At 31.1% G+C, this 24,683-nt stretch overlaps 1 protein-coding gene across 3 annotated transcripts in view; it reads right to left on the bottom strand.

Moving 5' to 3' along the window:
- Positions 1-280: 280 nt before the first annotated feature.
- The window catches only part of LOC129981598 (protein NDNF-like), a 186,004-nt gene continuing 161,601 nt past the window's right edge, over positions 281-24,683 (bottom strand). For all 3 annotated transcript variants that reach the window (XM_056092506.1, XM_056092504.1, XM_056092505.1), the window contains exons 4-6: positions 9,245-9,557; positions 3,415-3,740; positions 281-2,090 (exon numbers count right to left, since the gene is read on the bottom strand). In XM_056092506.1, the coding sequence (XP_055948481.1) occupies positions 1,483-2,090; positions 3,415-3,740; positions 9,245-9,557 (1,247 nt within the window). In that variant the 3' untranslated portion in view covers positions 281-1,482. The remainder of the gene's footprint in view (positions 2,091-3,414; positions 3,741-9,244; positions 9,558-24,683) is intronic.

Below are 24,683 nucleotides of genomic sequence, written 5' to 3' on the forward strand. Positions count from 1 at the left end.
TCTTCTTCTGATTGACTAAAATGAATTTTATCAGATTTAATCTAAATTTTTATTAAAATATAAAATTTCAACATTCGTTAAACTAATATTTAGAAATCTAACTTAATACTAAAAAGAATTTTAAAGACAGATCTTGACATTTTTTACATTAGCATTCCTTATGCGAGAGTTTTTTTTGGAAAAAATAAGTTATAGAAAAACCACTGTTCTTCAACTAAATTCCTAGTAATTTAACTTTACTAATAAATAAAAATATCTTCTCATTTACTACCATAATATTCAATTTTCAAAATGAAGATAAAAATAAAATTTAATTAATTAGATAAAATTTCATGCAGTACTGGATAGGAAGTCAAAATTTATTCTAAGATTATACTCTCATTTTGGAAGGATGTTTAAAATGCTCAAAAAATGGACAAGGATTTCAAAACATTAATAGAAATACGTTTAATTATATTCGAAACGAAAATGTAACGGATGATATTATTTAGCTTTTTCTTGGAATATCCAAAATTTATGCCTGAATAGCGAGAGTGCACTGAACTTAGCAATATCTTCATTATAGCATGCCGTCTAAAAGGCAATCAAATTATTAAATACAATCACAGAGATATAGTGTGTCCATGAATTCCTGAAATATTATCTCTGATAATGCATTTACTGACAAAGATGTCTCTAATTCCTGATTTCTGGCAGCAATTGAGACCACACGTTTTATGCAGGAATTGCACGACTCGATATACACTTATTCCTAACATTTCGAATCGTGAATTTTGACGCATATTCCATATATGGGCAGGTATGTTTGTAAGTAATTTCATATATTCATGACAAATACATAAAAAGAAAAGACAATCACAATGATATGACATTTGACTATCCACAAAGCAATTTTGGCCATTGGTAAAAATTAATGCTGGTTAATAAGCCGTAATGCTTGGTGACATAACGGCCATTTAGTTCCAAGACAAACGCTTATACAAACAGGCGTTCTACAAGACTAAGACAAGTAATTCTACAGGACAATGTCTCTAAAACAATATATTTCTCTAAGCTCTGCATGGAAATAAGTATTGTTCACCAAAATGTGAACAATAAATGTTTTGCTTGTAGAGTTCAAACTATAAGATTCTATGCCCTCTGGCGAAAAATATGTGTACATAAAAGTCATCAGTCGCGTGCTTTACATGTCATTATTAGATTGGCCTTGATTTACATGATATTACACTGACCATGCATTTTTTCATAATAGACAGAGTCGCTTTTAGTGTAGACATTCATTCATCAGGCATTACGCTATGGCAATAATCTTGACTCCAAACCATCAGGCGTAGGTCTCATTATATCAATCCAGTTTACTATAACAGTGGAAATAACTCAAATTTCACATAAAAATGTCGTACAGTGTCAGTCATAATTGTCATTTTCAAGTCTGCTAATTTCCACGAGGGCTTTATGAAAGAAAGTACTCACTTAGGTACATCACCTATTGTGTTTGGAACACGCAGCGCGCGTCCTGGCCCACACCTGTTCATAAGGTAACATTTCCCCCTTCACCTTGGTCACTTGTACTTCAAAAAGGTACGTTGTGCCAGGCCTCAGGCCCTTCACCCTCTGCATGATGACGTTGTTGAATCGCCTCTTGCTGAAACGATGATACCTTCTGCACAACACCTGTATGCCTTGATTGCGTGTTTCACAAAAGTTCTGAGGCTCCGTTAAGCTCTGCCCACCTAAACGCCTGTAGATGCAGTACTTAACTCGCTCGTCCACTGATATCTTCCAGCCAATGGTTATGGAATCACAAGTGGTCAGGCTGTCGAACACTCGAACGCTTTTGTCTTCTGGCATCTCAGGAAAAGGGGCAGAGTGTTTTCTTGAACTCACCCAGAGACGAACTTTCCTTTTGTGATGTGTTGTGGAGCGTAGAGAGAGGCTAAGAGAAGAAGCATTCGTGGGAGGCAGATGTAAGGTTTTAACATCCATGACTGTGGTGGACATGATGTCTTGCTTCAGAGGTCCACCTCGGGCAATATGGAGATTGACTGGACCAGGCCCGGTGCATGACTGTGCGAATATTAATATGGGACCTGGAAAAGAATTATTTTATAATGAGAACAGAAAATTCGCTAAGTATCAATAAATAATAAAAATAATGCATGGTTTTTTCAGACATAAAATATTTTGAGATAGTTTATTTTGGATGGTTATTTTTCTATTTGTTTACTGGTATTTTATTTTGAATGGCGTATATAATGAGTAAATGTTCAAAAGTTTGGCTAATGGTTTTGATTTCTCTCTTCTTAATGATGTAATATTTTGCAGATTTATTGCTTTGATATGCTTGGCGTTTATCATAACATCATTCATTTTTGTTAAGGATTTTGTTTTCTACAGCTGACATATTTTGCTTGATTTTCTTTTTGATTAAATTGATTTACTTTGCATCTTTAATATGATTAATTGAAACTATACAATGAAAAATCTTAGTTATGCTATTTTATACCTATTTTAAAATATATATATCAATAAAGCATGTTTTAAAAACACTTTAGTTTTTATTGTTCAATGTTAAATTCGTATATTAATGTCAGGATTGAAAAAACTTACTTGAATCGTAAGTACAGAATGCTTCCCGCCCACAATTTTTTTTTCTCAATTTGGATACATTTGTTCCTAAAGCTAATTAAGGAATTAAGCCAGCTATCTTTTGCAGTCTGGTGAAGACTTTCAGAAATGAAAAACGTATCCCAAGTCGCCAATACATCTCATGCACATGGAAGGCCAGCACATTCAAAGTGCTATACGTGGAACCAAGGAACCCAAATATTAATTAATAAATGATTATTTGCTGTGATTTCATAATGTATGACATTCATTTCTGTATGTGTATTTTTTCACACTAAAATTCATGGCATTTGTATAATCCATTTTCTGTACATTCTTTATAAATAAAACGTTTCTATAGTGCCAAAATTTTTCGCATATTTTTTGGGGATACTTTATTTTTGAGTTTCTTTCCTCCATAGTCTGTGGAATCCACAATCTTTATGCAAATTTGGCTCCATTTCGTTTATTAGGTTATCTAAAAAAATGTCTCCATAATATTAAGATTATTTCATGCCCTATTTGTATATTCCCCAATGCTCACATTGATATGAAAGATAGAAGGGCACATATATCCCAATATCTCTAGTAATAAACTAGAACTGTGCCTCGATTTGTTTGAGTTTCGTCAGCATTTTAAATATTTTTCCGCATTTCTTTACCTTTTCAACGAATACTTTTATGATGATAGTAATGTGACAAAAAATATTCTTGATGAAGATGAAAAAGAAAGAAAGAAAAAAAGAAATGTGGAATCCATTGATGATACGCTCTTAAAAAAGAAAATGTTATAAGATTTTTTCTTACTTGTTGCTTTTCCCGGATGGTATTTAATATTGACAGTATGTCCATTGGCTTCGTCCAAAGCAAATGTGGCCAGGGCATCGTCCTTAAGGCGAGGAACTGCAACGCCTCCTCCTCCTCCCCCACCTCTGAGGGTCGCGCTCACTCCAATATAGGCTGAAGAAGCATTGGTGGCCGCATCCAAAACAAACGCATCGAAGTAGTAAGTACTGCCTCTTTTCAAACCCTTGAAGAGGTGCCATGTCTTGCGTCCAACACATGTCACTGACACTCCATTCCTGCGCATCAGCAAGTCACTTTCGGCAGAGCAGAGGGAATTATAGTTTCCCCTAAGACAATGAAAAAGGGAAAAATCAAATGTTAAATTCGTATGAAATGTTACAAATTCTTACATAATGACTGATCGTTTTAAATGTTGTGACTAAATTATACATTTCTTCTTCAATTGTTAAGTATTTTTTTCTTTTATTGTTTTGGCATCTTCATTATAATATTATAGCATTCAAAATATCAACCAACGTAGTGAAGATATCGTATAATACCTTGTGCTAATAAGATATATATTATGTAAGTATTATGTAAAGTATGGTCAATCACTGCCAAATGCTTTTTTTTATTACAGTCAGTCACCCCGTTATCAAAAACTAAGCCTTATAAGCAAGAATTATTGTGAATGGCTGTTATGCGCATTAACTATCTAACTTTTGCATAAGAAAACATCTGCCAGCAAAAATTCAAAGAAACTGTTGATAGAAGATTTCTTTTCCACCTAGATTTCTTTTCCATCATTTTCTAATACTTTTAAATTTTCAGATTATTGTAATATTGTGTTAAAATTGCCAACTGTTTATTGATTTATCTTGAATACTCATTATAAGGTCCACAAGTTTTTATATATGATTTAGGAACGTCAAATCGAAGGAAGAAAGTAATAAGTTGCTCCCTCTGACAGAGGGACCTTTCTTAACCTTTCTAATTCTTATTAATCAAAAATTAATTATTAATTATTTAATTCTTATTAACTTCTTAACCTTTTTAATTCTTATTAATCAAAAACTGGTAGATCGAGCTTCAGAAAAGATTGTTCGATATAGTCAAACTGGCTACTAGAAGTGGCCTTCGTGGAACACAAATATGGCTCTCAAAGAAGGCAACCTACTAGAATAAAACTTAATTTAGACTTCTAATTCAAGTGCTTCAAAGTTGTTTTAATCAATAGCTGAAGAATAGAGTACATAGAAGCGTGGTATTTTCCAAATATGGCCGTATAATGAGTCTTTGATTCAGTAATTTAGCCCATATGCAGGTTAAGTGAGGTAGAAACACTGCAGAATGCAGGTTTGGTTTGGTTTGGTTATATTAACGTCCAGTTTGAAGCAACACTAGGGTTATTTTGGGACGGACCTCGTAATTTTGAACCACGGACAGATGACGAGGACGACACCTGAGCTGGCACCCCCCTCTCCACACCACACCACACTATCGGAAGGACGTTTGGTCATGACGGATTTAACGTGCAACAGACCCTCTTACACGACGGTTCTTCGGTGGAATCGGGTCACGAACCTGAAACCCTCCGGTTCCGAAGCCGAGACCTTACCACCAGGCCACCGCGGCCACTGCAGATTGCAGAGTACCGGTTTGAAACCCAGTTAGTTCTTTTTATTTATTTCCATTTAGGTACAGGAAGTAAATAAGCAGAAATTACTAAAATTTGAACTCGAAATTTTGAAGAATCTTCATATTTCAAGCCACCCTGAGTTCGAAAAGATCGTTTTAGGAATTCTGTCTGTCTGTCTACGAACGCGATACCTCGAAACAATTAGTTAGACGGAAAAAATTTGATATATGATCCTTACTCCATATTATTGATTTTCAAAAAATTTGGAACGAAATCCACCCTGGCTCTTCGAATATAGATAACAAAATAAACTATAAAATTTAAAAAAAAAAAAACTATATGACTTGAAATTAATATACAGTTTTGACATTTAAAGTGTCAATATGTATCAAATTTGAAACTAAACCCTTCAAAGAGTTGACCGTCGGCTGGTCTTCACTTTCACAAGCACGTATAAACATGACAAATAAAAAAAAAGGCACTGACTTAAGTACATGAAATTTATTATGTGATCTTGTGCTTAAAATCGTACATTTATGTTAAATGTTTATATCAATCGGTCAGAAAAAGCCATTCAAAAGATACATTCGATTTTTTGGTAGATTTGTATTAGCCACATTTCAGCGATTAATCACCAAAAGAAACCATCAAAGATCGCATTATAATTCACTTTTGTAACTATAGTCTGCGAGTGGCAAATTGTTAATAATACACAATTATTACAAAGCAGGCGAGAAAATCTCGAGATGGCTACTTTCATTTGTTTTTACTTTGGACTTTTACTTTGGATTTCTGAGTCACTTCTAGCTTTAATAATTTTTGTTGTAATGCAAAGATATTGTGAGTATGCATATTCTCATCCAAGATTCTATGTAACCATTTAACTATTTTATTTTCTTTACTATCTAATAAGATGACATCTTCTATTTTAGGAATTTTTTTTTATTCGAATGGAAATCCATTGAATACTTGACTTATCTATGTATTCGAAGTAATTTTAATATTGAATTATAATCGTTATGAATGGTTTATTTTTTGCTTACAACTATCAAAATTCGATAAATCGATGCACGTATGGCATACGGGCAAAAGAGGTTAGAGGTTAAAAAAAAATGCAACGATGAAATAAATTTTCGATTCATGCATTTAATGATATTTTATATGTTTCCAATGCAATTCCCTCACATTAATATTGCTTATGTTTTGAAAATTTTTGATAGAAGTTACATGATGATAATAGTCTGTTTAACTCAGTAGCCACTGACCAACTACAAAAAAAGTTACAGTAATTTATATTGTTTTTAAGTATTGAAAACTATACAACTAGTAGAAAAGACCTGTTTATTAGTTCATATTACTGTTTCCAATCGGATGTTTGAATTTAATATAGACATGCAAATGAGAATGAATGCTGCAGACGAAATATATCTTTATTTTCGTTAGAATTTTTATTGTAATAAAAATTCTAACATTGAATGCTGTATTTTTTCTAAATTATTTTTTATATTTCGATCTGAAACAGACGGAAACCAATTTAATTGACAATCAAACTTTTACAAAATTGACTACAATGAGCAAAAGCTAATCTAAAATACATAAAATGCTACTTTGTACTTGATAGAGCATGTGTCGATTTTTTTTTCTTTTGCGTTTCAATATCGTTAAAGGAGAAGCATTTATTTATCTCAAATTAGTAATGGACATTTTATTATCTCAAATTAGTAATGTATTTTTTAAAAAACTACATCTCCGTCAGACGTTATTGTTTAAATTAGTGGGTCCGTTGATGAAGACGCCCGTCTTTGTTTAATTCAGAAATGTAAAAATGAAATCTGAAGTCTATTCAATTTTATTTACGAGTAGAATAACTGATTTATATGTAGAAAAGTAGTGATATATATATATATATATATATATATATATATATATATGTGTGTGTGTGTGTGTGTGTGTGTGTGTGTGTGTGTGTGTGTGTGTGTGTGTGTGTGTGTGTGTGTGTGTGTGTGTGTTTTGCCGGGAGTATCACGCAGTTCTAGAATTTAAGGTTCTTAACCTTCGGACATAACAGGTGAGTTGAGTAAATGCATGTCAATGAGATTATTAAGTAAATGGTTTAATATATGTTAAACCAAATTATATATAAGGTACCTAAAGGCAACTCGGTCAGTATTGCTAATGCAATTGGTTTGACGTAAATAGTGTTAGTTTAAACTTTTACCAAAAAATGGGCTATAAGGTCTTGAAAATAAAGTTGAACGTATCACAGCAGGGCACCAAACTGAATTAGTTTAGTCATCTTTCCTGGAGTGCGGAAATGTGTATTTGCTTGTATTGCAAAGCAATCGTTGTTATTTCAGTGTGGGAAGTTTAGCACTCTTGTTTGGTGCAGAAGTTGAATTTAAGAAAATATTATGTTATATTGAATCAGTAGGAATTTCAATGCTCTTCAATAACAGGTGAAGAATTTCCTTAAAACGTTTATGATTCTTGCATGAATTATAAAAGGTTTTGTAAATCTACCTAAAGAGAAATAAGGCCGTTAGGGCTTTCACCTGTGTAGAAGCATGCTGTCAATACTTCGAAGTTCAAGATTTCATTTATTTAAATTTTTATTATGCCCTATTCTGTGTACCTGTTTCGGATAACAGTTTTAAATTTTTTAACCGTTTGAATTTTTCATAGAATATTGGAATATTTTTAAAATTTTTAATTCTCTTCTTTTATAATTGTGTTATTTTTACAAATATTTACCAAAATAACGAGTTATGCTATTTTTTCTCTTTTTTTATGCATCTAATATATATAAATGAATTTTTGTTTATTTGTATTTTATGTCCTGCCGTACCGTTCAATCGATAGAGATGAAACTTGGTCAACCTGTTGCTTGCACTTGCGCGAAGGTTATAGGCATAGTACAATTATTATCATTTATTTTGAACACAATAAAATTAATAAACAAATCTTTTCATACTTTTCTATCAGTCAACAAAAATTGATAATCAGCAAAAGGGTAAACGGTAAATGCCACATGTCATTCGGAGTTAATCGCGCATGTATGAAACAAAATAAAATTATCATCGATGCCTTTCAATGTGAGTGAAATGAAATAGGAATTTTTTTTTTCTTCTTCTCATTAATGAATAATCATCTACATAGGATAGGATTAATGAATAATCATCTACATAGGATAGGATTAATGAATAATCATCTACATAGGATGTTGTCATTTCAGCATGAACAATATTTTGGTTGCGGAGAGCCACACATATTACTCAAAGTTTATCTCACACATACAAAATAGAATTATTATTATCGATGCCGATCAAGGTAAGTTATATATAATGGAAAGCTTCCAGTGCAAAGAGTAAAATTAGTTTAGTAATCCGAAATTAATAAACAAATCTTTTCATACTTTTCTATTATTCAACAAAAATTGATAATCAACAAAAGGGTAAACGGTAAATGCCACATGTCATTCGGAGTTAATCGCGCATGTATGAAACAAAATAAAATTATCATCGATGCCTTTCAATGTGAGTGAAATGAAATAGGAATTTTTTTTTTCTTCTCATTAATGAATAATCATCTACATAGGATAGGATTAATGAATAATCATCTACATAGGATGTTGTCATTTCAGCGTGAACAATATTTTGGTTGCGGAGAGCCACACATATTACTCAAAGTTTATCTCACACATACAAAATAGAATTATTATTATCGATGCCGATCAAATAAGTTATATATAATGGAAAGCTTCCAGTGCAAACAGTAAATTATCTATTTACTCAGTGATTCGGCAAATGATATTTCGGTTATACAAGCGTATATCCTGTTCATTACTTCGTCAATAAATATGCCTCCCAAACGTTCGCCACTCAGTAGATCTACCAGCGTAGCACTGTAGAAATAAACGAATTCAGGTTTCTCAAATAAACGAGAAACAACAAGCGAGCACATCGTTTACGAATTACAAATTCACGTGCTTCAGAATCTCAAGACCAACATGCGACAGACGGAAAGTCAAAAACAATTTCAAAAGATGATTCCAAAATTATTTCTTCTATGGCAGTAACGTACCAAGTACCAGATAGTATGAAATAGAATCAAACAAAAATGGTTTTATTGAGAGAAAGAAAACGGCCGAATTACTTACATTGGCCAAATTAACTAAAAACAGACACCTCGTTTTAGGAGAAAGGGTTAACTTACCTATTGTTGGAGGAAACACAATATTGATGTGGCCGAGTAGTGAGACTCGGTTGCCATGACACCAGGATGCGATTTCGCTTCACTTTCACAATTTGGAGGTTAGGATCTGGGGGCAGAGGTGGGTGGAAAGGCAAGTCGCTAGTCGATCTGGTCGTCACCAACACCTTCGCAGCTCCCTCCGTGTTGGATCGCAATTCCAAGGAGTAAGTGCCAGGAGGTGCTGCTGGTGTGCTGTACGACCGACGGGATCGACCAGCGTATGTCGCTGATGGTGATGAGGCTGGTGGAAGTACCAGATTATTTGACCAAACACCTAATGGGAGAAACAAAACATTTTAATTCGCGATACAATCTTTAATTATAAAAAGATAAGCACTTATTTCATAAGATAACCAGAGTTGCCCCCCCCACCTTACTTAAGTATCCGGTGCAATCTGAACGACTTTTTGGAGACAGGAACTAAGACCACCATCACTGGTTACGGTGCTATCCATCCATTCATAGAGATGGAAATAACTTAGTCCCAGAGTCCTCAATATACCAACCCAAGAAATAAGAAACAGGCATCATACTGGAACCATTTCATCTCCATATCGTTAACTCTCAGACACAAAAACCTTCCATGATTTTGTGCATCCATCAGGAAGCGTTTATTTTAACAAAATAGGAATAATATAAAAGAATATATGGCTAAAGAGAGGGAAGTCCAGATCAAAGATAAGAAAGAATCCTGGAAATGCATTAATCTTACTTCCTATCATTTTTTCGTAGAGAAAAACCATCCAAAGTCAGGTTTCAAGATTCTGATTTATCGCGTGTATATGTTTCTGAAAGTACAGATAGATAAAGGATGAACCACTGTTAGTTTGGGTTCAACTTTTAGCAAGTTTCTATGCTATAGATGATAAATTTGTATACAGAATCATATCTATTTAGTTCTCCTCGTTTTGTGTTTATCATGTTAACTTGTATTCGAACAGCCGGACAGAGGAACTTTCTCTGAGCAGATTTTGCTCAAAATTTGATACAAATCTGCAAATTTGAAGTAAAGACCGATTACTAAATTTCATCCGTCTAGCTCAAAGCGCTTTTGAGTTATTTTTGTCACATATAGACAAACAGACAGGAGGAAGGACATTTCCTAAAAAAGTGCTTTTTGAAGTGCTGAAGAAATTCTAAAACGTAGTGATTCGGCATAATCTCTAGTTCGAATTTTTTGGCGGCTACTATATTCTTTCTATTCTATGTATACGAGAGAGTAAAATGCTGCATTTCAATACATTCTATATAATACTTATACATTAAAGTTTGTATATGTATTATACTCACAGTTTGTACAATCCAGTTTAAGAATTCACAGATTGTTACAATTATCTGCTTGTAGGAAGCGGTGCAATTGATTGGATTGTGGATACAGAAGCAGATTATATTCATTACATTTTTGACAATGCTTATATTTGTTGCCCCTATAAATTATTGTTCTTGCGAACCACTAGAAAGATAACGATAATTTCAAAAATGCATTTTTGGGCACAGAGCTATCTAAAACATGGTAAAATTGACGTAAATTTGACGTAAAAATGACAAGTAAACGTGATAAGTTGAACGTAAAATTGACAAGTTGAATTTTTCCATGATTATATTTTTTAATATACTTCGAATATAAAAAAAAATAGTTAAAAAAAAAGTCATTATTGTTTCACTAGAGTGAAAGTACTCGATCTTGGGATTTAGTCGTATCACCTTCAGGCACGTGCAAAAGCCAGTAGCACTCGGAAAAGTGCTAAAAATAAATCGATTCAGAGTTCTTTGCGCTCTATGATTTATCGCATCGGATTTAGGGGTGTTACGTGCTATGTAAGAAAGGTCCAAGATCAGCAGGCTACTGGAAAAGACGGTTGTATTAAAAATACTTCTGAGAAAATTTGCCCGATCCTGTTTTACTTCTTAGGGCACCGATTCGGGGTTTTATGACTATTTGCCGTATCATAAAAGTAAAAATTCATCTGGGTGCAAAATATTTCAGATTCCTCAAGTAAACTTTGTAGATTACAAATAGAATTTTCCTTAGGTTTGAACACTGGAAGAAAATTGTCTGTCAATATTTGATGAAACAATGAAAAAGTTAGAATTCCATTGCAATAATGAAATATACTGTTAAATAATATGGAAAAAAATATTTTAGAAAATAGAAATAGAAAGAAAAAAAAAATAGAAGAAAATTACACGATAGCTAAATTAAATCTTTTTTTCTCCCCTGTCTCTCTAAATCTTTTTTTCTTACTCCAGTTGAGACGGCAAACTATTCATAGACAAGGTAGAAATCCGTCCTTGTAGTATTTTAGTGTACGTACAGTTAAAAGAAATTTTTGTAAATTTATTTTTATTGTGAAATTTTGTTCTACAATTGATATTAATTTTTATTATAAAAATAGATCAATTAAAATTTTTTTAATTTAATTCTTAGATAAAAAAAATTGCAAGCAAAATAATTTGTTTCGAAACATTTTGAAATAAACATACGTTTTTGAACATCCTGACAATCGAAAGAAAAAAAAAACAGTCAAGAAGATGAATTAAATGGCGGAAAATAACGCCAATGAAAATATTCCGTATTAATCCATTAAATATTTAATACAATAATTTTAATGTAATTAAATATCAATTAATACTGTTAGTAGTTGAAAAAATATTCAGAAAAGCAATTAAAAGATTAATAATTGAAACTACTTAAGGTACCAGAACAATATAAAAAAAATTATTTGCACAAATATGATGAATGTTCAAACTCAAATGTGAGATTAAATGTGCATTTTAAATTGTAAGATAAATACAGACTTCTTAATTTATAATTAACAAGGATATATTTTCTTAACTTTTTCAATTAAAGTGAGCAAAAATGAATTTAAAGAATTGATTAAACATAAATAAAACTGCTTAATATTTGATGTTTTACTTACCATTAACAATCATATATCATTATTCTATTTTCAATCATTGTGTATGCATTTGATCCAAGTTTCTGATGAAAACTGAAGCCTCAAATTTCATTTTCAATCAGAAAGCATCGATTATACATATTGTCAGAATTGTTCATCTGATATAAGATATTCATTTGATTTTGATTTTACACAAAAATTCAAACTTTTGATTGGTAGTATAATTAAAATTATTATAAACATTTATATTTTTTATTCATTAAAATTTAGTACGATAATATATAGAACAAATTGTACGCAAATTTTGATCAGGAAGTTAAAAAATAACACTGTGATTTGAGTACACAGAACATATATCCTGTTAATAGAATCAGTAATCTAATAATATATTCTGTATCAATAATCTAACGAGTTTAATTTTATTTTTAAACAATCGTAAATTCGATTCGTAAATCGTAAATCTAAAATTGGTTGTATGATAATGAAACTTTTATTCTACCTACTATAATTACCTACTACATTTTCTATTCATTTGCAATAAATATAGTACATTTACAAATAAATATTTTATTTCTTCGTAAGGTCAAGTTTAATGAAAATTCTTGCAATAAAACTGAAGAATAATTTTTATGAATCGGAATTATTGCATTACATTCTTCTTTCATGTGTTAAAAATAGCCATTTTCAATGCATCTTATTGTTCCCAGACGAAGCCAGAGACACCCTTGTTAATAATGACGTAATGAATGTAATGTAGATCGCCGTAAAATCATATCCGACAAAGACCGATCCCAAAGTCTGATTGCAATCATAATAAAGTTGCGGAAATTGGTTCCAAGTTTACTGCAGTTTTAACTCTAAGTAATAAAATTTTTTATTCATTCATGAGAGTTTATAAACAAATTTATATACTGTCTGGTAAGGTCAAGTTTAAGGAAAATTCTTATTACAGAATCAAAAGGTTAATATTTACGCTTCAAAATATTACCTAGTATCTTCTTTTCAGCACTAAAAACAACATTCTATAAATATCATTACCTCAAAACGAAACCATGGCATCCGCTTTAGTAGTGATAGACAATGATTTTCTTGTAGAGCGCCTTAAAATCGAATTAAACATCAACCGATCCCAAAGTCATATTGGTACTATAATGGAATCATGAAAATTGGTCGCCAGTTTACAGCATTATAAATATAGCATGCTTATACATAAGCCTATTTACCACTTTGTAAGGTCAATTTTAAAGAGTAATATAAACGCATCAGACTATTACCTGACATTCCATTTTCCTACTCTAAAAAGCAACCAATTTCTATGAATATCACTGTCTCAAAACGAAACCATCGGTATCAACGTTAATAGTGGCAGATAAAGAATTTATTATAGAGCGCCTTAAAATCCCACCAAACATAAACCGATCCCAAAGTCTGTTTGGTACTATAATGGAAACATGAAAATTGGTCGCCAGTTTACAGCATTATAAATATAGCATGCTTATACATAAGACTATTTACCACTTTGTAAGGTCAATTTTAAAGAGTAATATAAACGCATCAGACTATTACCTGACATTCCATTTTCCTACACTAAAAAGCAACCAATTTCTATGAATATCACTGTCTCAAAACGAAACCATCGGTATCAACGTTAATAGTGGCAGATAAAGAATTTATTATAGAGCGCCTTAAAATCCCACCAAACATAAACCGATCCCAAAGTCTGTTTGGTACTATAATGGAAACATGAAAATTGGTCGCCAGTTTACAGCATTATAAATATAGCATGCTTATACATAAGCCTATTTACCACTTTGTAAGGTCAATTTTAAAGAGTAATATAAACGCATCAGACTATTACCTGACATTCCATTTTCCTACACTAAAAAGCAACCCATTTCTATGAATATCACTGTCTCAAAACGAAACCATCGGTATCAACGTTAATAGTGGCAGATAAAGAATTTATTATAGAGCGCCTTAAAATCCCACCAAACATAAACCGATCCCAAAGTCTGTTTGGTACTATAATGGAAACATGAAAATTGGTCGCCAGTTTACAGCATTATAAATATAGCATGCTTATACATAAGCCTATTTACCACTTTGTAAGGTCAATTTTAAAGAGTAATATAAACGCATCAGACTATTACCTGACATTCCATTTTCCTACTCTAAAAAGCAACCAATTTCTATGAATATCACTGTCTCAAAACGAAACCATCGGTATCAACGTTAATAGTGGCAGATAAAGAATTTATTGTAGAGCGCCCTAAAATCACACCAAACATAAACCGATCCCAAAGTCTGTTTGGTACTATAATGGAAACATGAAAATTGGTCGCCAGTTTACAGCATTATAAATATAGCATGCTTATACATAAGCCTATTTACCACTTTGTAAGGTCAATTTTAAAGAGTAATATAAACGCATCAGACTATTACCTGACATTCCATTTTCCTACACTAAAAAGCAACCAATTTCTATGAATATCACTGTCTCAAAACGAAACCATCGGTATCAACGTTAATAGTGGCAGATAAAGAATTTATTATAGAGCGCCTTAAAATCCCACCAAACATAAACCGATACCAAAGTCTGTTTGGTACTATAATGGAAACATGAAAATTGGTCGCCAGTTTACAGCATTATAAATATAGCATGCTTATACATAAGCCTATTTACCACTTTGTAAGGTCAATTTTAAAGAGTAATATAAACGCATCAGACTATTACCTGACATTCCATTTTCCTACACTAAAAAGCAACCAATTTCTATGAATATCACTGTCTCAAAACGAAACCATCGGTATCAACGTTAATAGTGGCAGATAAAGAATTTATTATAGAGCGCCTTAAAATCCCACCAAACATAAACCGATCCCAAAGTCTGTTTGGTACTATAATGGAAACATGAAAATTGGTCGCCAGTTTACAGCATTATAAATATAGCATGCTTATACATAAGCCTATTTACCACTTTGTAAGGTCAATTTTAAAGAGTAATATAAACGTATCAGACTATTACCTGACATTCCATTTTCCTACACTAAAAAGCAACCAATTTCTATGAATATCACTGTCTCAAAACGAAACCATCGGTATCAACGTTAATAGTGGCAGATAAAGAATTTATTATAGAGCGCCTTAAAATCCCACCAAACATAAACCGATCCCAAAGTCTGTTTGGTACTATAATGGAAACATGAAAATTGGTCGCCAGTTTACAGCATTATAAATATAGCATGCTTATACATAAGCCTATTTACCACTTTGTAAGGTCAATTTTAAAGAGTAATATAAACGCATCAGACTATTACCTGACATTCCATTTTCCTACTCTAAAAAGCAACCAATTTCTATGAATATCACTGTCTCAAAACGAAACCATCGGTATCAACGTTAATAGTGGCAGATAAAGAATTTATTGTAGAGCGCCCTAAAATCACACCAAACATAAACCGATCCCAAAGTCTGTTTGGTACTATAATGGAAACATGAAAATTGGTCGCTGGTTTACAACAGTTTTATCCTACTTATTTAAATAATTCACAATAAATATAGCAACCAATTTATTACTTTGTAAGGTCAAGTTTAAAGAGTAATCTATATGCATCAGAATATTACCTAACATTCCATTTTCCTGCACTAAAAAGCAACCCATTTCTATGAATATCATTGTCTCAAAACGAAACCATCGGTACCCGCGTTAATAGTGACACACAATGGCGCAATGAACGTAATGTAGAGCGCCGTAAAATCGCACCAAAGCACAAACTGATTCAAAAGTCCTATTGAAGCCGTAATGAAATCCCTCGTTTCAATATCATAAATTATTCTCAGGGTGTCAAAGTCACAGACGGAAGAGGAAACGTGTGAAATCCCAAAGTCGAGGGCGTTCTCGGCAGACAAGAAATATGAGGTTCGTTCTTTTATGGAAGTCATGAATGAATAATCGAACCAGCTGCACTCGTATTTCATGGTCAGGCCCTACACGCCTAGCAGTCCTTCCCCAAGCCCCGCAGTAAATGTTCGAAAGATCCGCATAGAATAAATACTGCAAGAATCTTAAATAAGCAAAGGCCAATATCCTGGGGAGTGAGCGTCTGGCGTTTTTACTAATATGCTTGCGGAGGATTCTCATTTTAATAATACCATGAATTCAATAGCAATGACCTCAATGAAAACGTTTGGAAACAGTGGTGCTGTTATTGAACTGAATTTAGAAATTTTATCACGAGTAATAAATTTAAATAATTTTGGAACAGACCATAAAAAAAAGATTATCCTATAAAGAATTGAGATATATTGCAAATTAATTACTTCAAGAAATTTTCTGTAGAAATTATTCTCATTTTATTAATATCATAGATTCAATAGCAATGACTTCACTGGATATATTTGGAAACATTGGTGCAGTTATTGGATCGAATTTATCTAGGGAAATTATCACGAGCAGTAAATTGAAATTATTTTGAAACAGACTATAAAGAGACCCTTCTATAAAGAATTGAGAAATATTGCCAATTAAATATTTCAATAAATTTTCTGCAGAAATATTTCTCATTTTATTAACACCATGGATTCAATAGCAGTGATCTGAATGTATACATATGTTCTGAAAAGTGGTGCTGTTATTGGATCAAATTTAGCTAGGAAAATTATCACCAGTAATAAATTTGAATTACTTTGAAAAAGACCATTCAATGAATAATTGAGAAATATTATCAATTAAATACTTCGCGAAAATTTCTGTAAAAATTGATACTTCATTGAATATCCGAGAGATACTAGAAATGAAATCATGGAATTTAAAATCCTTTATATTATTATGAATTAAGACTTACATATAATTTTGCATATAATAAAACTGAATTTAAGTTGACCTTAAAAATTATTGCCTTTATTATATAATGGAATTTATAATAAAGGCCATAATTTTTTATATTACAAAAAGGCTATGATTGTGGACTGTTTTGAGCAGTAACTTAATATGTATGATTTTTAATATGCTAGTAATGCCTGATGCTTGGCTTTAAAAATTAGTATTTCTTACAAAAGAAAATCATAGTTTTAAAATCATAACTGAAATAAAAGGTGGTGGAAAATTAACGTAAGATTTGAATTTGTCACCATTCGTGCAATAAAGTGTTGGAAACCCTATTAAAAAAACCCATTTGGTAATTGATAGTTTAGAGTTAGTAAAAATGGAGCGTTACACGATAGAACGCAAGATTTGAATTAAATATAAAACACAGGTTTTTTCTTTTAAATTACTATATTTTTATTGAATCGTAAAGTTCACAAGATAGGGTTATGTATGAAATACACATAGGGCAAATGGCCTCCATGGCTTTGCTGGCACATACGCACTCTTCTGTCGAAATTTTGTATAAATGTGGCTGAATTTCGTTGATGTAATGGTGAATTTCCTCCAATGCACGCGTGCTTGTGGGCTTGTTAGCATGGACCTTTGGCTGTAAATAATCCCATAAAAAGAAATCCAATTGTGTTGAATCACACGATTTAGGGGGCCAATTCTCAAATTTTCGAGCTGTAGACACCAGACTTTCATTATTTTTGAAATATTTTTCTACAATGGAAACACGTTTTTCTATCGTGCGACTCTCCTTTAATTACTAAGCCTAAAGTATCAGCTGTCAAATGTTTTTTAATAGGGTTGCCAACATTTTACTGCACGAATGGTGGCAAATTCAAATCTTGCGTTAATCTTGGGAGACCTTTAAATAATAAAATCACACGAATTATAGATATTAACACTAATATGCAATGGAATTCATTGTGAACTATTTTATGCAATAATATAACAAGAGTGGAATATTGATATACTTGCAAAGTTATATAACTTTAATTGTTTGCAATATTATAATCATACACACATATTATAGCCATAGCTTTAATTATTACAATATTAAAGTCATTATTTTAATTATTTACAATGTTTACGAAAACATTCATAACTAAAATAATAACTAGTATACACTGGAAAGTTGGATATTTATACAGATCAATCATGAAGAATTTTAATATTCTAATTTTTTCTTTGGATATAATATTCCAATTGCATTTCTGTGACTTGTTGTCCTTATAAATATGCCATCATAAATTGGATAAATAATAGTGTTGAAAAAGAAATTATTTTCTATCAGTTTGCAACAAATATGCAAAAACATTTTTGTCATAATACTTTTAAATAATTGTACCAACTTAATGTGTTTGTTATACTTCCTATGTGATAAATTTTAAAATGGCACTCTTTCATGGGCCATTATTCAAACTCAAATTCCAGAATCTTTTAGAATGTTTTGTAAATATCAACACATAATATATCTGTATACATTACTTACTTACATTACTTACTACATTACTTACTGTATCTATATACATCCTTTTAAATTACTTAGTCTAATATCATCGGATTTCAATTTTAACCTTTGAAGACCTTTATTTTGTTTTTCTATATAAATACGGATAATAAAAAACTTCATTACACAAAATTTACCACAAATATGGAAAAAAAATTATTACCCACACAGAAAATTTAATTTATTTATTTTCAGAAAATAGATCATTTTTTATTAATCACATGAATTTAAATGCCCTTTAAGAATTTTTTTTTTAAATTTGTTTCTCAAATTTAATAATTTAACTTTTTTTGCCATTTCTAGATACTGAAATTAAACTTTAATTGCAAATTCAAAAATATTTACCAACATAATTTTCAAAAATATTACTAAAAGCATGCCTTAAAATAAAACCTATTCAACATCGAAAACAAAACCGATTAATCATATACTGATCATCAATAATAAGGGAAAAAAACCTGGATGAAATATTAATAGCAATAATGAAAATAATTTAAATTTCATTTCAAAAACGAAAGAATTTGTTGTAAAATAAGCTTAAATATTTTTTAAAAATGAATGAGAAATAAAAAAAAAAATACACAACAAAAAATTAGTATAATTAAAAAGATAATTTTTTTGACAAAACTTATTTTTGTGTTGCAGTTTTTTAGGCAATTATCGAAGGAAAAAATGACAACATTTCGCTTCATTTTTTAATATCAAAAATTTTAATTAAAGTCCCCTCCCCCCCCAAAAAAATTCCTTCCCAGTTACTCATTCCGATATTCTAAAGTATACATGCGCCGAGTTCGGTAATTCCAGTCAATGATCTGGCTTGTAGAGAGTCAACGCACGCATTAAGCTTTATTATTAGTAGAGTTGAATGTAATGCTACAAGGTAGCAAAGTAAAGATTAATTTTTATTTTATTGGTAGCAACGTTAGATTTGTTTTCAAAGTAAAATAATATAATTTTAGTGCGAATTTTTTTTTCTAATTTTAATAATTTTTTTTTGTTCTTTTTAATGCATGATCTATTATAATGCTTTGTTGTTACTTATGGCACTTTACCAGTGGCTTCTGAGGACAAAGCTCCTGAGCACCCGAGGATAGAAGTCTGACTTCTAGCTCATATGCACAACCCCTTTTTGCAGGAGGTGGGGTGGAGTCTTTCACACGCCTCACAGATATAATACAGAATAGAGTAACCATGCCCGATCGAGGACTCGAACCCGGGACGCTCAAATCACGGGGAAGGCGCGCTACTCCTTCGTCAAGTCGGCGGTATTATAACCATCATTCTGGCATACATTTCAGTCGAAGATTTTTGCAACAATTAGAATTGAGATTTTTAAAAAATGTTTTTTTTGGGGCATTAAATATGAAGTAGGATTATCACCTCCGTTTTTATTTTGTAGTGTACACATTCTTAATAATTTTTTGTTCAGTTTAATACATAATTTGTTATAATTTTTTTATTACGATGATAACATTCAAATAATTTTCATTGTTCTGAAAAAATTTCAGTCATAAATTTTTGCAACAATTAGAATTAAGATTAAAAAGAAATGCTTAACTTGGACATTAATTCCGAAGTGAAATTATCACTTTCACTTTTATTTCGTAGCGCACACATTTTTTAAAAAATTTGTATATGTAATAATTTGTAGTATATTGATTCCATTAAATTCATGTTTTTTATGCCTTATCAAATAATAAGGTTAAATTTTAAGCTACTAATATGAAATATATTTATTTAGGATTCCGAATGAACAAGCTGGTAGCCATTGTCTGCTGGTAATAAAATAAAAGAGAAAAAATTATCTCTAAAATGTTCGCTAAGATGTCATTTCTGCAAAACTATTATATCCATTAATAAAACTATTTTTCCAAGCAAAGACTCAAAGTGCTGAGTGCAGTTGTGAGCCCCAACGAGTATTTTTGTCCCATATGGGGGGCTTTTTAGGGGTAACGCGGTCCCTTTCTCTACCAGAACACTGAAGCGTGACGCCGCCCTAAATTTAGACAGAGCGGGACACTTCTCCTCACTGTCAAGGTCTCCAACTGCACCCCGTGCAGAAAGATATCGTCACGTTCTGTCTTCGGCCTGTCATGTCCTTGAATAAATATTACAAACGCCTCCCGACTTCAGTTTGGACAAACGTCGTAAATCTTTTGGTGTTTATCCTGCGATGCTTCTTCGAGAAGCCGATTTTCGTTTTACTGATTTTTGTTGATGACAAAAGGATGATGATGGAAAAGTTCTACTGTAAAAGATTGTATATACCATGATTTAACTCAGATATAAAAATAACATTTTAATATATTGAGAAATTAGACAAAATAAAATATTTTAAAACCGAATTGATCGGAAATATGCTTTCTGGTCTCTTAAATTTTCTATAATATGGTGACAAAATATAATGTATGATTGAAATTTATTTTTCATTAAAATACTAAAATTTATAAAACATTGCTTATAATTTGTTTATTAAATTTATTTGAGCTTTATATTTTCAATGATCGGAAGTGTAAAATTTTTAAAGTTTTTAATTCATTTGAGGATTTAATTACAATGCAATGAATGGATGCCAGCTGGAATGATTTCCCCAAAACCTCGCATACTCAATTAAATTTGTCAAACCAGATAACACCTCACATAAAGCACTGGCGAGCAATAGTTACGAAATATTAACTTTTGGCTTGAATCTGGCAATTTTATTGAACCTATCGTGTGATACTTGGCGAGTTATTTGGCGATGAATCCCTGGCTTCCGTTAATAATATCCAAATATCGAATTTATCTTTTAGAAATGTTTTTTTCAACCGACTGAAACAAAAAATTTGACACAAAACAACAATTATAGTCACAAATTCTCGTACCAAATTTGAAATATTTAAGTCCTTACGTTTTTGAATGATCACGCTTACTTATTTCTGGAAGTACAGATCGACAGACAGTCACCCCGCAGTTGGATTTCGCTCAAAGTTTGACATGTATCTATACCAGAGATGATAAATTTGCATACCGAATGTTATCAGCCTAGCTCTTTTCGTTTTGTAATTATCGTGTTAACTTAGATTCGAACAGCCAGACAGACGGACTTCCCCTGAACAAATTTTACTCAAAATTTGATAGAAATTTGCAAATTTAGTGTAAAGATCGAATTTTAATCGTTTAACTCAAATCGTTTTAAAATTATCTTTGTCACAGGCAGACAGACAGTCAGACATGTTCTAAAAATGTGTCTAGTACAAAATATCAAAATCTTGAGTTCGAGGTTTTTTTTTTTTTTTTTTTTTTGACAATTACTATATTCTCTGTATTAAGTACACGAGAAAATAAAAACAAACGGCAAATTTCTTAAAAATAAACTTTTAACATAATTTTTGCAAACTGATGAATTCATTTTTCAAATTTTAATAATATTTTCAAACAAATTATTGTTATATTCTTAATTGGTTATTTTTTTAATTAATTCTTATTGGAATTATTGTTTTAAGCCTTATGAATCCTTAAATATATTATGTCTTCATTTGATGAAATTCCTTTCTTTTTCTTAAATACATAATCTTGTATAGTAAATATATATTTAAAAGAAAAAATAATAAACACTATAGAATTCCAGTTACAGAATACGTGACACAAAAGGACCATTAAACACTCAATGAATAAAAGGTATAAGCAGATAATCATAAAAAATATTTTAAAAAAAGAAAAACGATTTAAATGATGAATATTCTCTCTGTTAAAAAAATATTTAAAACGCATTAGGAATTTAATAATTATTAGCATTTAATCTTAATTTAACCAAATTTCTCAAGAAGAAAATTTTAAAAAACTTCTTATAAAATTTATATAACACTAATTAATCTATACAATGAAATATGAAAAACATATTTTGATATAAACTATTGACTCTAAAAGTTTTGGATAGGGCAGCAAAATATATACAGTTTACTATGTCACTGAATAAATCATGTTAATGGTCACGTTAGAAAAGATCACGAGAGAACAAAAGAAGGATCAGATTGAGATTTTATTCATGAAATGATTTTATTCATTATATAGATAAGATGTGCCATGCGAATAAAGATGATTGCTTTTATAAAACAAATAACTCACGAATTTAGCTTGTATTTGCTTTAATCATTCGATTTTATTTTTTATTGAGATTTCTAAATATTACTGCAGAATATAAAACTGCATCATATAATTGTGAATTTATTTAGTACGATATTCGATAAATTTAAGTAAGTATCGAAATTTCAGAATTGTCCAAATTAGCTTCCACTTTGTAATAAATGTATTGTCGAAATATATCAGTATTTGTTTTTTACAGCCTTATTGTGTGAATATCTTGTTCGACATTTCATTGATAAACTCTCTTTGGTTTGATTCTGGTAATATTTACAATTGGTACAATTAAAGAAAAAATCAAGAAAAAAAATTATTTCTCAGGTAAAATAGAAACGTTTGTATACAGTAGAAAAAAATATAATCAAGAATCAGCATCATATCATCTGAATTGCAGTGTTAGGACAAAAGCTTTTATATAAAATTCTTACTTATATTCCTATATAAACATATTGAAACACAAATAAGAACAACTAGAAGACGCCGAGGCGCAATCGGTAAAGCCTTTTATTTCTGACTGGTTGGCCCATGGTTCGCTTCCCAACCAATGATATTTTATCCAAAAACTGAGATTTTTTTTTATTTCAAATTTTCTATTGTTTGTTTAAGCTCTGGAAGATTCTAGATCTTTCTTAAATATTCAAAATGGATTGTTCTCAAACATTTTATATGTGTATAAAAGCTGAATTCTCTCAATGATGGGTAAGTTCTCAGTCTCATGCTGTTATGAGTTGTTTCATTCTAATAAATCTAATTGTTTGTTTAAACTAACGCCGTAGTTCTTCACATTTCTGTAGTAATATTAAAAATAAACATAAAAGTAATCTATAATTTTTCTTCTTTTATTTACAAAAGAAAAAAAATGGACCATCTTTTAGTAACTTTTATACATTGTGTGACTGGTTTGCGTTTGTTCTATTAAAAACAACTTCAATTTATTAAGAGTTAGACAAATTCATATCTTCCAACATTGACTGCTCAGTCATCTTTAGCAATTACTACCAATATATTACATATAACGTAGTATTGAAATTTTTTTAGTTATTTCCAAAGAATTTTAATTAATCAAAACAAATATTTTCAAACATTATTTAAATTTATTTAACATGCACTTATTATTAATGATAAAATATATAACTGAAACAGTTTATTTTAAATCACACACAACGCAATTTAATTGAACAAATTAATACTATTTCTTAGATATTTTAATTTTTTTTCATTAATTAGCAAACACTTTTGCTTTTTTTTTCTATTATTGCTCAGTTTAACCTCAAAACAACCGGGTGGACTTATGACGAATAGACTCCAAAGTTTTTGTATTCATGTCGGAACAGGATTCCGTTTTTATTTTTTTATAACCTTGTTAAAAAAAATCATTACAGCAGTGATGTGAGAAAGAATTTGGGAAGAGGGCATTTTCGTTGTTTTCTATAATTTTTCGTAGTTTTTTACTATATATCCGTAATTCCGTAGATTTCATCAAATTTCTGTCAGTGTTGATGGGTATGCGACCCTAAAATGAAATCTGAGACATTTTTATGCTACAAACATAATAAGTACTTTTAATAACATTAAATCATTACAATCCCCGATTCCAGAAATATAAAAAAAAGTACTATGCGAAATTTTACAAAATAGTTGGCATAATTTTTAAGCAAATGAAATATTTTTAAATTCCACATCATTCACAATTATTTTTGACAAGATAAAATAAAGAAAGGTTGATCTTATTCCATTTCTTAAGAGAGTGTCTCGTGCTACACGCGTCAACAGTAAGCCCCGTTCCTCGGCGAGTTTTTGACCTTTTAAACGGTTTGCATTCGCGGAGGATTGATGTGTCTTACACCCAGTACAGATGCTGGAATGATTCCTGTGGCAATTCCTTTCCGATTGGGTGGGCCTCAAGTAGCTGGGGGGGGGGTGAACGCCTCCTTCTAAAATTAGCCCCATAATCATTTGTCCCGCGCCTCCCCACCCCTTTGCACAAGTGTAAA

Source organism: Argiope bruennichi, chromosome 8 (assembly GCF_947563725.1).
Source record: "Argiope bruennichi chromosome 8, qqArgBrue1.1, whole genome shotgun sequence".
Lineage (NCBI taxonomy): Eukaryota > Metazoa > Arthropoda > Arachnida > Araneae > Araneidae > Argiope > Argiope bruennichi.